At 46.7% G+C, this 15,068-nt stretch overlaps 1 protein-coding gene across 1 annotated transcript in view; it reads left to right on the top strand.

Moving 5' to 3' along the window:
- lyrm4 (LYR motif containing 4) overlaps positions 1–11,830 on the top strand; it is a 31,312-nt gene extending 19,482 nt beyond the window's left edge. Inside the window, exon 3 of the mRNA XM_070853436.1 lies at positions 11,447–11,830. Coding sequence (XP_070709537.1) covers positions 11,447–11,497 — 51 coding nt within the window. The 3' untranslated portion in view covers positions 11,498–11,830. The remainder of the gene's footprint in view (positions 1–11,446) is intronic.
- The last annotated feature ends 3,238 nt before the right edge of the window (positions 11,831–15,068 follow it).

Here is a 15,068-nt window from a genome sequence, read left to right on the forward strand (position 1 = left end):
GAAGTCTGGCTCTGATGCAATGGTGATACTGTATCCTCACACACACACACACACACACACACACACACACGCTGCATGATGAAATTCATTGACTGGAGAAGGCAATGTGATGTAAGGACAACAGTTAAAAGTGAGGGGAGGGAAAGGAGGAAGGAGAGAGATGGTGGAAATAAATGGAGAGAGGTGGTCGAGAAGCAAGAGCAAGAAAAAGATCAGAAAAAAGACAGAAAAATGATCATGTATTAGTTCCAGTATCATTTTTAGTCATCTGATTTTTGTTGGTTTTAGTCGTAGACTTCATATAAAGATGCATCTCCGCTTCCTCCCGCCGCACAAATAGAAGCCAAAACATCCATAATACGGGCGCTGCCATCTTGTGCTGGCGTCGCCATTTGGAGGCGGAGTCTGTGTTGATTGAGGCCAGGTAGATCACCTCAGCCAGCAGCCACCAAACGGGCTGCAATGGCTGCAACGTGATCCTTTGGGACAACTGCACCTGATCACAGTAGGTCCACTAAAAGAGCTTGTTTGATCCACTGACAGGCTCAGAGTGTTATTCTAAGTGTGTGACAGCATCATGGAAAGGATCCCTACAGTGAGAGACCTGGAAGATCCTTTTGGTTTAACCACAAACAGCACACACACCAGACTACATTCACTAAAACAGGGGTTTTAGAGAACAGGACACAGGAGCTGCTGCTCTGCTGCTGCCTTAATTGGTTAGTTTGTTTGTGTTATTGTGTGTTACACATATATTGTGTTGTACCTGAACTAACCCTTTAAAACACCAAAGTCACTCAATAACACAAACAAAGTGGCCAATCGAGGCAGCGGTAGACCAGCTACCTTTAGGTAAAATCACTGTTTTTATCAATGGGGTCTGGTTGCTCATACCTCCTACCAGAAGCAAAACTAACTGTGTCAAGGTGAAGTGATTGTATAGATCTTAATTGAATGTGTACACTACAAATAGAAACCAATGCATTGCTGAAAACACTAGTTGTTGTTCTACTACTACACCCATAACTCCCTTATTCTGTGGGGTAAAATGACTGTAAGCTGCTCTATCGGCCGCACAAGGTGGAGGATTTGGGTACTTTCATACTCGGATAATTTCATAGGAATGAACGTGGCTCTGCCTCCAGTTGTCTTTATATATCCTTGATTGGGAGATGTGGTATAAAGGTCCCGCCCGAACACCCGTCTGACTCGATCACAAGCACGTTACAAGCTAACGTTAGACTACTTGTTGTCTCAGCTAGCTAACAGTTAGCTTGCAAAACACAAATTTAACTTACCCAAGATGCCACGGGGCACTCCTCATCCAAAAAGTTTGTGATTAGTATCATAACACTTGAACATCGTTGTGATAAAACTCTTCTGAGATGACAGAAACCCTCAGTTCAGCTCTTTTGAAGCTTATTGGCGGCACGTCAGGTCTGTGTTTGTGTGTTTGTGTGGCTTGGCTGATGATGAGCTGAGGTGGTGTTCGAGGCCTCGGCTGAAGAGGAGAGCTGCTGCAGCCTCGGTGAGGAAGAGGAGCTGTCGGCGGCTCTTCCTCCGTTGGTTTGAAGTGGGCTGGCGTTTCCTAGCCTCTTCCTGAAGGACTCCCTCTCATCTCCTCTCTTTATGAGTCACTCTTGTTTTTTCTCCACTCTCCTAAATTTCCTGCACTCTGTTTCCTCCCTCTAACTCTTCTCTCCCTCTCTCCCCCTCTCTCTCTCCCCCCTCTTCAACAGATTGCCTACCAGCCTATCGATTCCCCTCTCTCAAAATCACCGCCTCTCATTTTTCCTCGGCCCGGCCGTATTGATGTGTGTGTGTTTTTCTGTGTTTCTGTCGTCCTCTGCTTCTCCGCGGTGCCGCGATACCGAGACGATTAATGAGGGAAGCCGAGTGTGTCGATGGCGCGAACGGGCAGCCGAGCGCACGAGGAGGGAGAGTCCCCGAACCCGCCGGGCTCTTGTAGTTGGAGCTTTGTGGTGTGATACTCTGACAAAAATGGTCATTATTTTCAGTTTGCACTCTGCCCGCGCAGGATTAGGGATGGATGTCTTTAAGATTTTAACAGCACCACTCGTCTTACACATCCTGCTCACTGATCTGGTACTTTCACAGTCCTCTCAGCCTGATTTTTCAAGAGACAAGATGAGTCGGAGTCAGAATTTCTTTACTTTCTCATACACACTGTCTATAAATTAACACTCTGGAGTAAGTTACTGTTGTAGACTGGATCACTGTGCTGCTGCCACACTCACAGAACGGGACCGCTAACGGCTAGCTAGCGAGCTGCATGCTTCGCAACGCAACCGATGATGTCGTCTACTTCAGTACAGTTTTAGATGCAGTGCTTTTACTTGTTATGCTACTTTCCTTCCTGCACCATTGTTTTCTTGTTGTGTCACAGAGAACCGGGCACCAGCTGACGTCCCGTTTAGTAGAGTAGAGCTGAAATAGTGCTTAAGGTTTAACAGCAGAGTCCCCAACGACATTTACACAAGTGGAGCGGCTGCTTGTGTCGCTTGTCTTTCAGTGTATAGATCGATACCAACGTTGGTATCGGTATTGATTGATACTTTTAGTTTCAGTTTCTCTTCTCTACGTTCAGTACACAACTCCTCTCACTTCGATCATGCTCACTTTGCCCCCCAGCGGTGCAGAGGGATCCCCAAACCAGAACCAGACCCCCCCGCACTGAGACAGAGGTCACTGGCAGAGGCCTTCCAGCAGAAAGTAACATTCAGTCATCCAGTCATATCGGCTCGATACCAAGTTTTGCAGTATCACACACCCCTACTGTGTAGAGATGGACACTGAAACCCGGCGTTAAAGAGCCCCGTGGCTGAATTGACCTTAAAGTATGAACCCCCGTCTTGTATTGGAGACACACAAACATCATGTAGCACCTTTTATCTGTCCCGTCATCTGTACGAGGTTTAACAGGTTTAGCTGCTTTGTCTCTTGGATGTACTTCCTGCTTTGTTGTGCTGCAGCTGAAGTCACAGTCAGAGTGTTTCTCCATCCCAGATAGAGAATAATACTGATGCAGTGATGGGATATACGATCTGGAGTCAGCATGTGGTGTTTTATTTAGAAGTTGTGTTTGTCTTCTGTCTCGCCGAGATGCTTCTCATGGAGTCGGAAGCGTTTACAGGCCGCGAGATCACGACGCAGACGCTCAAGAACAAAACCAACAGCAGAAATAAAAACCGTGCAGGATTATCAGATGTGTCAAGTTTAGTGTGTGAGATGTCGTTCGCTCAGACACACAAGCAGACTTTCCTCCATCCCGGGGATTCCCCCTGGGTTTGATGAGCAGAGGATGAAGAGGAACAACGGGAGGAAGAGGACGGAGAGAGAGGAGGGAACAATGGAAGCGTAACGGCTCCGGCAATTTATAACCAGCTCTCCTTCCTCTCTCTCCTCTCCCCCCTTTTATCTCCCGTTCCTCCTCTCTTTTGTCTCTCGGAGCGACGGACTGAAACGGGAGCTCACACACACACACACACACACACACACACACAGATGTTTGACGTGTGAGGACAGTTTGCCTTCATCTCGCTCTCTAATTAGCGAGTGAAAGAAAATTAAGGTTAAGAAACACATAGAAAGTTCTCTTAACCGTGTGTGTGTGTGTGTGTGTGTGTGTGGCCTCGACTTCACCGCGTAATCACCTTTAATTACTCTCTAACTGCCCTGTGATTGGCTGATGCCGGGCGCTGAGCTGTGGCAGCTAATTGGTGGCGAGCGTGACACGTGGGCGAGGCTTTTTGAGTCATTGCGGCCAATTAACGAGACAAGAGTCGGGCAAACGAGCTCGTTAAGGCCGGTGGGCGGGGACAACGGGAAAGGAGATTTCCAAGGACACACACACACACACACACACACACACACACTAGGGAAAGCAGAGGGAGGTTCTCGTTGCAGTAGTGTGTGTGTGTGTGTGTGTGTGTCTGTGTGTGTGTGTGTGTGTGTGTGTGTGTGTGTGTGTGTGTGTGTGTGTGTGTGTGTGTGTGTGTGTGTGTGTGTGTGTGTGTGTGTGTGTGTGTGTGTGTGGCTTCAGACTGAACTGGACTCTCTTGTCTCAGGCTGGTTGTTTTCAGACAGCTTCCTTTCTCGCTGATGGAGAACACTGATTAGAGCTTTAAAGGCACAGTCCGCAAGAAACAAACACTCGTTCGGCCCTGAACTTTCCTCCCGGAAGCTTCATTTATATGCAACTAACTTCCAAAAGTAAATGTGTTGTGAAGGAAACTGTGCTGCTTGTACAAGTAAGATGAAGCAGCTCGTCACTAAGTGGGGGGATACAGGAGGACGTATACAGGCGGATTGTGATTCACCGTCCCAGAAGCAGAACCAGGTTCACATTGATCTGATGTGACGATTGATTCAAACCAGATAAACCGGTTGAGAACATTAAAGTTGTATCGGATACTGATGCCGTTCTGTTGGTGCTGCCTGTATGAAGTTCGATAAAACGGCAGAGTAAAAGGTGGCGTGTTGTCATCGGGCCTGTGGCGCTCGTGAGCGAGGGTAAATATTTCATGAGGAGACGAGGCCAGAGGAGAGTCTGGTGCTTTGGAAAACACACACGGGACGTTCAGATACAGCGACGACACAAACGCAGGAGCGACGGGCAGCTAGAGGACGAAAAGGGAAGTGAAATGAGTGGATCTGACTGCAGGCTGGCATTTATACACACACACACACATATACGACTCAGCAGGTAAGCAGAGGGCAAATTAAGGGAGGCGGGGAGGGACAAACGAGGGAGATGAGGGGGGTTAAGAGGCAGAATCAGAGCGGAGCCGTGTAATTGGCTGGATTAGCACGAAGCAAAGCAGCAGGACGTGCGAGATGCGGAGACGTCGTCCTTCACGGCACGTCCCGCCCTGCTGAAGTGTCCTTGAGCAAGACGCTGAGACACGTTCGACCTGCAGAGCAGACTAAAGAGGCTCCGTGCTGAACTCTGAGCAGAGGTTTCTGTTCACTGCTCAACTCCATGTGTGTCTTCAATGTTAATCTACAATGTAGAAATAACACTAACATTTCGTTGGAGCGTCTTTAGCTGTGAGCGCGGCACACATTCGTTTCAGTGAGCTTCTGCGGTGTCACAACATTTATTTCCATCCAGAGTTGCGTTAATTTTCCGCCAAGATCTTGTATTGATGACGGGAGAGGGGCTTGTACGGTCGGCTGTAGGCCTGATGGGTGCATCGCGTCATCCGCCTCTCTTCTTACCCTGATGTGCCCGTCACTCTGGAACAGGGTAGATCTGGACTCACCAGACCACATGACCTTCCTCCATCGCTCCAGAGTCCAATCTTCATGCTCCCTAGCAAATTGAAGCCGTTTTTCCCGATCAGTGGTTTTCTCAGGGCTACACAGCTGTTTAGTCCCAATCCCTTGAGCTCCCTTCGCACTGTGTGTGTGTGGAAATGCTCTTACTTTCACTATTAAACACAGCCGTGAGTTCTACTGTCGATTTCACCAAACGTTGAAGTGATCCCCCATGGTTCACCACCATCCCTCCAGGTGTTAATAATGCGTTGGACGGTTCTTAACCCGATTTTAGTAGTTTCAGCAATCTCCTCGGTTGTTTTCTTACAGGATTTGTCTTCCAACATGGTTGTTTAAGAGAGAAGCTGCTCACCGCATCAGCTGGGGTTAAATAAGTTGTTGCCAGCTGAAACATATTCATCACCGCAGTAATTATCCAGTGGAAGGCTCTTACCTGTTTGCTTAGTTAAATCCAGGTGGCGACAGGCAGTGTGTGTGTAAACATGAAGAAAAACCATTGAAGTGTGTTTGTTAACAGATTCAACCTTCTCTGCTCAACACGAGTCCAATAAAAGCTTCATAAATATTCCAACCACACAGAAAAAGTGTCTGTGGTCATCGCTAAGAGCCAATCAGCTCTTCGATCGGCGGCTAATTGGTGGCGAGCGTGACACGTGGGCGAGGCTTTGTGAGCACAACTAAAATAAATCCACAGTAAGGAAACCGAAACAACACTGGAGGAAGGAAATGTGCATCGATGAAGTGTAACAGAGGAGACTTCTTCCTGGGAGATGTCTGTGTCGACCAGATCTCCTGCTACCTACCAGTCAGCAGTGACCTTGTGAGGAAGCAAACTGCTGCTAGCATGCTCGGTGTGAGGCGCTAATAATCACAGAGCAAACAAGAGGAGGACCCAGGAGGGTTTTTCTGCATCGTAATTTTCCATTTCAAAGTTTTCTTTTAATGAGCTCCGGCGTAGAGACGCTGGAGTCACCTTGATAATCTAATTATACTACAGTTTCATGTTTTGACCATCCGTCTGATTCACTTCGGCTTCGACTGATCAGGTTTCTGCTGTCAGTTTGTCGGATGGCTCTGAATACTACAATACCCATGAGCCTCAGCTGAAGAAGACAGTCACTGGCAGCTCCTTTGTTGCACTTGGGACTAAATAAAGCACAGAGTTTGTTGAATTCAGCTGCTGAATGTTTCTCCAAAGTGTTATTTTTAGCATCAGAATCTGAAGCTCTGTGATTGGATGTTTCTTATCAAAGTGCACCATGGGAGTCGTAGTTTACTTCTCTCTTTCAGTTTTTCTCCATGGGCTTCTTGTAGCTTTGACTTTTTATCAAAGAGTCAAACATTTTCTGACAGTTGTCCATCATTTGTACAGTTTTCATGTCCATTCCAGACTTTAGGGCTCCGACTGTTTCCATCCACCTTTTTAGTTGTTTTTTCTTTTAGCGCACGAAAAAAAAAATTCACAAAATCTGGAAAAATAAACAATGTTTTTACTGAAGATCAATTAAAGTGAGACAGGAAACCAACATAGCTAATTAATACTGACATCCATGGATGGATGTGATGCAGAACTGGACGCTGAACCGACTCCTGATAATCTCACAACAGTCGTGGATGCAAACAAGCTTCTCTGTATGCAGAAATGAACTGGACAGGCACGTCCAGGACCTCTGATGCTCAAAATAGCTCCTGCAGAAACAAAAACTACTCCTCAAGTCGTAGAAAACCTCTCTGTTTCCTCACGAGGCTCCGTCGCTGCCAAGCTACAAATGTGTTATTACTTACTGTGAAACATTTCCAAGTGCCGACTGTTTGTGCCGACCTAAAGAGGGGAGTGAAATGAGATTGGTTTGTCTTCCATAAACACATCCCTCTTCCTGTTTTCCTTCCCCCTGCGGCCCGACTTTCAGGACTAAAGCGTGCGGCCGGTCGTCAGACGGTAAAATGTGTCGGCGCCTGCTGCTCCGCTCTCGTCTCCTGACAAATGGAAACGCCGGCGCTCCTTATGCACAGTTTATTATCGACCTGAGCGCCTCTCATCCTCCTGCTTCCCTCGCGCTCCGTCTCCATCCTCCCCTCTCTCTCCGGCACTCAAAGGCCTCCACCAATTTCAGCGTGGCAGCACCTTACATCCCCGAGCCCCTCCGTCTTTTCATCTTCACCCCCCCCTCCTCCTCCTCCTCTTCCATTTCACAAGAAAAACCTCATTTTGTTTGTCTGAGCCGCCTCCAGGTTCCCCTCCATCTCTTTCCTCCCACCTTCTACGGCTCTTTAACTTCCATTGTTACCGTCTCCTGCTGTTCAGGTCAGCTTTGGATGGTTCTCAGTCCAAATTAGCAGCTAGTTCCCCCTTTTAACCGTCCACCTACAGAGTGAGGACACATACATCGTCCAAACTATTTTAGGTTACGCTAATGAAAACATTACCGGCCAAAATACACCTTAGATACTCGTACCTGACTCTCCTGCTTTTATGTTTATGGATCTGTGTGCTGTAGACATGTCTGCGTCAACAACCTCTGTGCTTGTTTTTGGTTGTTTTAAGTCTCTTTGTGGTTGTTTTAAGTCTCTTTGTGGTTGTTTTAAGTCTCTTTGTGGTTGTTTTGTGTCTCTTTGTGGTTGTTTTTTGTCTCTTTGTGGTTGTTTTTTGTCTCTCTGTGGTTGTTTTGTGTCTCTTTGTGGCTGTTTTGCGTCTCTTTGTCTGTGCTGCTTTAGCCACAAATCTCAAGCTCTGCATCCACATGACCCCCCAGGACAGATCCTTAACGCACTAGAGTCCCAGTGGGGTAGGGAGGGAGTGGGCTACACACCTACACACTAAACAAAACGATGCTAAATAGCTCTGTAAATGGATCTTTGCCTCGTAATCATTTGATTTACCTTTGAAGGTGCTACATAGCACCTTAGTCTCATGAAGCTCTAAGCTCGCTCGGCACCGTGGCGCTGCTGGACAGCTTCTTGCCACACACGAGCATCATGGAGTCGGTGTCGTCTCATCCCTGGTGAAAGTAAATCCAAACCAAAGATAGCTTTCTCTGTGTTGCCTCGAGCTCACCATCTTTGCTTTCTTTCTACCACCACTCACACCAGGGCCTTCACCTGGGTCACAATCTGGTCCAGGACCCAGTTCGGAGTTTGCATTTTTCCTTTTTAAAACCTTCTCCATCACCACGACCTGTCGCATGCGTCACTAATTCTCTGGTCTCTAAGAAGGAAGGAGGCGGTTAGCTCCCTGCTGCCACCCGGACCGATGTTACATTACTCTGCCCGTCACTATGTTACAGCACAGACACTCCACAGTGGCAGGTTATTTACAGATAATAATTAATAAATGTTAATAAAAAAAAGAATTTTAAGACCAATTAAGTGAAAATTGGATAATTTCTCACGGCACACTGGTTGAAAATCGCTGCTCTAAAGAACCATAAAGGGGCCTGGCGGGTTCTTTGTGTGTTTAACAGATGGTTGTCAGATTTAAACTACAGCGATGCTGTCGAGATGAAGATCTGAACGTCTGACATGTTGCAGCTGCTCGTCTGTGTCATCAGGCGGACTGATTGCGGCGGTCTCAAGTTAATCTTACACCTCCTGCCTGGTGGGAGGAAGACTGAAGGTCAGTCAGTCACGACTCAGCAGGGAGAGAAGAGTGTGTGTGTTCGTGGTTTCCATACTGCTCCTACTTGCTCTGTGTGAGCGGGTGTGATGCCGAGTGTACGGACGTGATGATATATGAAGGAGGCTAAGTTTAGCTTTCCACTGTGATTGTCTTCATGTAGGAGAAGAACTCCCACGAGGCTTTGACAGCTCACCCAGCGTAATTGCATATGTGGTTTTTGAATCTGGACCAGAAACGAACTGTTGTGTCTTGGTGAAATAACAAGATGTTTGAGAGAGACGCTTATTTATCTTTTGGAGAGGAAATGTGGAGTTTTAGGGGTGCCACTCCGTCCCAGAGGGTTTGGATGGTTTGAGGTCCAGTTCTGTTAAAACCACTTCTTTATCGTTCCTGCTCGGGTCGGTGAAGGTCTGTTGGCTAAAATAAAACCGCCGTGTTTCTCCTGCCATCCTCCAAACCCACCAGGCTGTCAGATATCGACGCCACTGAGTCGAGCAAATCGAGCAGAAGTGATGAATTGAGCCGATCACGTCAGGTTAATTTCAGGAGAATCATAGTAATGTAGAAGTGTCTGCGTCGTTTGGAGTCGGATTGAGTCCATTTGTAGTTGTTTTGTCTCCTTTGTGGTTGTTTTGTCTCTTTGTGGTTGTTTTGTGTCTCTTTGTGGTTGTTTTGTCTCTTTGTGGTTGTTTTGTGTCACTTTGTGGTTGTTTTGTGTCTCTTTGTGGTTGTTTTGTCTCTTTGTGGTTGTTTTGTGTCTCTTTGTGGTTGTTTTGTGTCTCTTTGTGGTTGTTTTCAAGCCAAGTGAATAAACTATTGTCAGTTATGATGGCACTCCCTGATATATAAAAACAAGAGCAGGATATAATCCAGCACAGATCCTGTTTCCTGTCCTGTGGTGTGTGTTTATATCCTGGATAATCTTGTCATTTGACAACGATGATGTTGTTGTAGATTTGCGTCCTCTTGTGGTCGTTGGAGTCGTTTTGCAAATGTTTTTTTTGGTCGGTTTGCGTCTCGTTGCAGCCGTTTGAACGAGAAACGGTTCTGCTTCAGGGTCTGTAAACGATAAACGTCCTTTCTAGAGCGACCTGCCGACCGAAGGGATCAAACCGCTGATCGTTTGGCCTGTAGGCCCGTTCAGCGGTCCATCCATGAGACCAACGAGCTACCGATCACCCCCTGACGGCGGTAGGAGGCCCCGGTGCGACCCCTCTGGCCACGCCCCCGACATAAAGAGAGGCAGCAGCAGAGCACACTAATATCCCAGCATGCTTTGCCCTCATTAGATGCCGACCTGCTGTGTTTGTCTTATTTAGACCCACATTTGAACTGAATAATCAGAGCTGGTGTTTTATTATTCGGTTTGTCGTCCCTGTGAGAGAAACTGAGCTGAAGTCAGACCAGCGGGGAGGGAGACGGACCACAGCGGAGATGAAGACAGAAGGAGAGACAAATCTAAAGAGAGATGAGACAAAGTGATGAAGAGGAAGATGGAGGGTAACCCGAACAGACAGATGTGAGGAGAGAGAGAGAGGCCATCCCTTTGTCAGGAGCCACAGCCGCAACAATTTACATGAGAGCCAAGCCTCCTGCAAGCTGATTGGTCCAGAGAGCCGCCCGCCTCGCCGCCACCCCCCTCCCATCCTACGCCACACTCCAGCCAATCAGCACATCACACACACAGGGGGGCTCCGACCGGGCGAGCGAGGGTCGGCTCTGATGGCGTGAAGAGAGAGAGAGAGGGAGGGAGGGAGGGAGGGAGGGAGAGAGGAGGCTGACGGCAGAATAAGTGATGAGGCAGAGACTCAGTGAGGTGTGTGGGCAGGTAGCGCCCCCCGGTGGCTCTGCAGGGACACGACCACACACAGACGATCACACCTGAGCTTTTATTTCTTCTTTTCTTTAAATGTGAGGCTGGAAACTGACTGTCTTCAGGGAACAAACACAGTTATTCATTTAGGGAACAATTAAAAAGAATCTTTAAAAAAAAGCCAATTTTGTGTGGATGGAAAAAATAATTAAATCTAATGTTCTGCTGCTGTCACTCTAATTATTAGATTTACTGAAGGGATCCTGTCAATAATATTTATTATTTATTTGGATAATATTGTCGTGTGTGTGTGTGTGTGTGTGTGTGTGTGTGTGTGTGTGTGTGTGTGTGTGGGGGGGGGGGGGTATTTGGTCATGTTCTCCTGTCGTGTCTTTGTACAAAAAAAGAGGAAATCAATTGTGAACTGTGGCCTAGACACACTCACACACACACTCACACACACTCAGGTGGAGGAGGTGGAGGACAGGAGGAGGACAGGTGAAGGTGGAGGAAGACAGGTGGAGGAGGTCAGTAGGTGGAGGACTGGAGGAGGTCAGTAGGTGGAGGAGGTCAGGAGGTGGAGGTTGCTCTGGGAGTCGACCTGTTGTTAATCTATTACTCTAAACTTTATTAACACCTCTGCTCGTGAACACTGAGCTGTAGAACAGAAGCCGTCAGCTGATCAGTGATCAATACGTCCTCGTCCTCCTCTGCAGGTCGCCATCGGGCGGATGTTCGAGACCCAGAAGACGGTGGTGGAGGGTTAACCCTCTGCTGGAGGTGGAGGGAGCGCCGCCCCAGCAGACTACAGGAAGTGACATCACAGACCGGAGCGAACCACCGCCGTGACATCATCACCGTCTGACACTGACACTGGGTGGAGGGTGAAATGCATTGTGGGGGATGTAGGACAGAGTGAAGCACCTGAAGTTTGTTTGGAGTTCAGATTTTCTAGCTTTTTTTTTTTTTTTTTATTATTAATATTTTTTCTTCTCGGATGCACCGATCAGGTTATTGGGATGTTTCTGATCATTGATCTCAAACTAATCAGTGATGCATCAGACTTTCCCTTAAAAAAGACAAAAAGTCTTTGCTCATCAATCTGCTGGTTATTTTCTCGAATAATCGATCAACTGCTTCGATAAAACATCAGAAAACAGTAAAACGTCACAGAAGGTGAAGAAAACGATCACATATTCACCTTTAATTGATTATCAGATGTCTTTTTTCACGTTGTTTTCTGGAAGAGGTCGATCCATCACATGAGAGAGATCGTAGAAACGTTTTGTTTTGTGTCTCAGAAACCAGTTTTATGTCTGTTTGATCAGCTTGTGACGCCTCCGGTGTTTCTATTACTCCCCTCTAAAGCTGATTATTGACCTTCCTCAGAGTTATTAATGTTCCATAAAAAAATATAATCGATTCAATCATGGACATTTGATTATTTACCTGCTTCTACCTGATACAGGATGATAATAATAATAATAATAACTGTCTGATCGGTGCGTCCCTGATTAGTTTTGTTACTTTTGTCTTATTTTTATATCATAACGCACAACTTATCCCATCCTACATGTGATTATCTGATATGTTGGAATATAAGATTATAAACGAGCGCACAAGGTTTGACTTCTGTGACGACATCAGTATTTACGTCTGAGGACCCTCGGGGGTTCAGTATTCTGAGATTAAAATAAATATTAAATGTTATATAATAAAATGTTTACAGTCTGGAGATGCTGCCGTCACACGGAACAGCCCGAGCTCGCCAAATGGAGTTTGAGCAGCACGACGCTTTAAGGACATTTTGGGAGTCATGTGTTCTCCATTTATGCTGCATGATGAAGTTATGTTGAGAGACCAGGACGCTAAAAGACTCCTTACTGTCTGCGTCTCGTAGCCACCGAGGCTAACGGTGTTAGCTAGCTAGCGACCAGGTACCGTCACGTTAAAGCAGGACATGCGAGACCATTGGGAAAAATAAAATTATACATTATATTACTAAAATTATAATATATGAACTCACCGTCCGCAGAATAATTAACTTCCTCCTTTTCTGAAAACGCCAACAACTCGTCAGTCTCTCCCTAAAACTAGCCACGCAGTTTGGTTGCCTAAACGTAACTAAACTGTGACCGTCGCCTGAAAGCTTTATTTTGAAAGTGTAACCAGATGTAGCATATTTATTGTTGCCAAACTGACTGAGGAATTAAAACGGGTGTTAAATGGCACGTGAATGAGCTTAAAATGGGACCGCATGGCCGGTGAAATGTCCTTAAAAAGATCAGATTGATGTATACGGCGTCCGATGAGATCAGGTTGATCAGGAGGATGTTTGGTTTGGTGGAAAGAACGAGATGGCGACGATGGTCTGGAAAGGAGACGATCAAAGAGTTTGGTGTCAAATCAATCATTGTTTAAATAAAATGGGACTAAAAGAGAAGAGAGGACTTGAGCAGGATCTCTTTATTTTTGGTCAAACGCTCAAACTGCTGCTGGAAGTTAACGCCCCCTAGGAATTCTGGGTATTGAAGGCCTTGTAGTTCAGTTTTCTGTCTTTAATGTCTTTTGTTCAGCTTCTGTCGATGTTTTTGACCGAAGCCGAAAACTCAAACCTCCTCTCACATCTCAGTCTATCGTCCAGAGGCTGGGTGTTCAAACTGTGGGTCGGGGGGCTCCAGACGGGCCGGGGGAATCTCTCCGTCAGGTCCACATCCGTCTGTCTTGTTGTGGCATAATTCTAACTATGGGTGGAGGTCAACGGAGCTTTGTGCGTCTGACATTTCACGGACATTTAGATAACTTTACTGCTCCGGTTCACTCCCACGGCTCTCATGGCGCCTTTGTCCAGAGAACAATCTGTGAAAAAAGCCGCCGTCCACAATCTGATCAGTAGCAAACCACAGATGAAATCCGTCGGGGAGCGGCTGGTGATCATAATAGAGCATTTAGCAGCTAAAGACGCAGATGTTTCTCTCAGGAGGTGGTGGAGACCAAACACGGAGCTTAAAGAGACCCAAACACGACTCCACGTGGAGGATCATGTCGCTCTGTAACAGCTGGATGTGGAAATAAAGCAGCTCGTTTAAAATACCATCTTAAAAGGATGCTGATATTAAATGTTCTTGACTTTATTTGCTGCCCAAAAAAACACTTACAGCAAGTTTAATGTTCATTTTAATCTCTAAAGTAAATAAAGGCAGAATAAAAGCTTTCACGTACACGACACGTAGTCTACATGTTACAGGAGCAACCCCCCCCCCGGGTGGACGAAAAGGTCCTACTAGGTCTGTTAGCTTGTCCTCTGAACTTTGTGGCTGCTGCTAACGTGGCTGCTGACCTCTGACCCTCCGACCCGCTACAGTTCACGTTCGTATTGGATCTTGTGCACAACCAACCCTCCGACCGGGCGCAGGATGCACGAGGCGGCCATCTTGTGCATGTGGATACGCAGTGAAAAGCAGGAAGTGTCCGTCTCCAGCTTCAGAGGACCAGAAGCATCCCTCAGTGACAGATACTCAACTTCCTGGTGCAGTCATGTGACCCAGTGATCATTTCCAAGATGGCGGTCTGCCTGATTAACACCTGAGACACAATTTTAGTTATTAAAAGGTGAGTTTCAGAGTTTAGAGCTCTAATCCTGTGTGTGTGTGTGTGTGTGTGTGTGTGTGTGTGTGTGTGTGTGTGTGTGTGTGTGTGTGTGTGTGTGTGTGTGTGTGTGTGTGTGTGTGTGTGTGTGTGTGTGTGTGTGTGTGTGTGTGTGTTTTTAGGACGGTGAAACACACAAAAACCGCGTGACTGGGTGCAGCAGCTCAGAGGTGAGTTTGGCTTCAGGTGGAGGAGGGTGAAGGTGAAGGAGGTGACTGACCCACGACACACCAGCGGCTGCTAATAATAGACCCAAATGTTGGTTTAAGGACAAACACACTGGCCCACTTACACACACACACACACACACACACACACAGAGGCTGATTTAAAAGGTGATGTTGCTCAATCAGTAATCACTGTTTCATCACACACACACACACACTCTGGATGCTCGGTGGAGTTTCTGCAGTCGTGCACGTGCTCCTGCATCTACAAAAAGGACTTCAGACTCCATTCGGACCTGCGGCTCGTTTCTGACTGTTTGGACGCCAAGCGAGTGTTTTTTCAGCAGACCTGCCAGTTAAAGACGCTCTGCACCAAACCTCCTCCGGGTTTCTATGAAGTTTGAAGAGCTACTTCATTCATCCTCGCATAAAAAGCCGGACATGTACGAAACTGAAATTTTAAAATATCTTAAGGTCAACTACGACTCCCAGTGTGCATTTCAGCCTTAAATATCCAATCACA

Source organism: Pempheris klunzingeri, chromosome 21, assembly GCF_042242105.1.
Source record: "Pempheris klunzingeri isolate RE-2024b chromosome 21, fPemKlu1.hap1, whole genome shotgun sequence".
Classification (NCBI taxonomy): Eukaryota; Metazoa; Chordata; class Actinopteri; order Acropomatiformes; family Pempheridae; genus Pempheris; species Pempheris klunzingeri.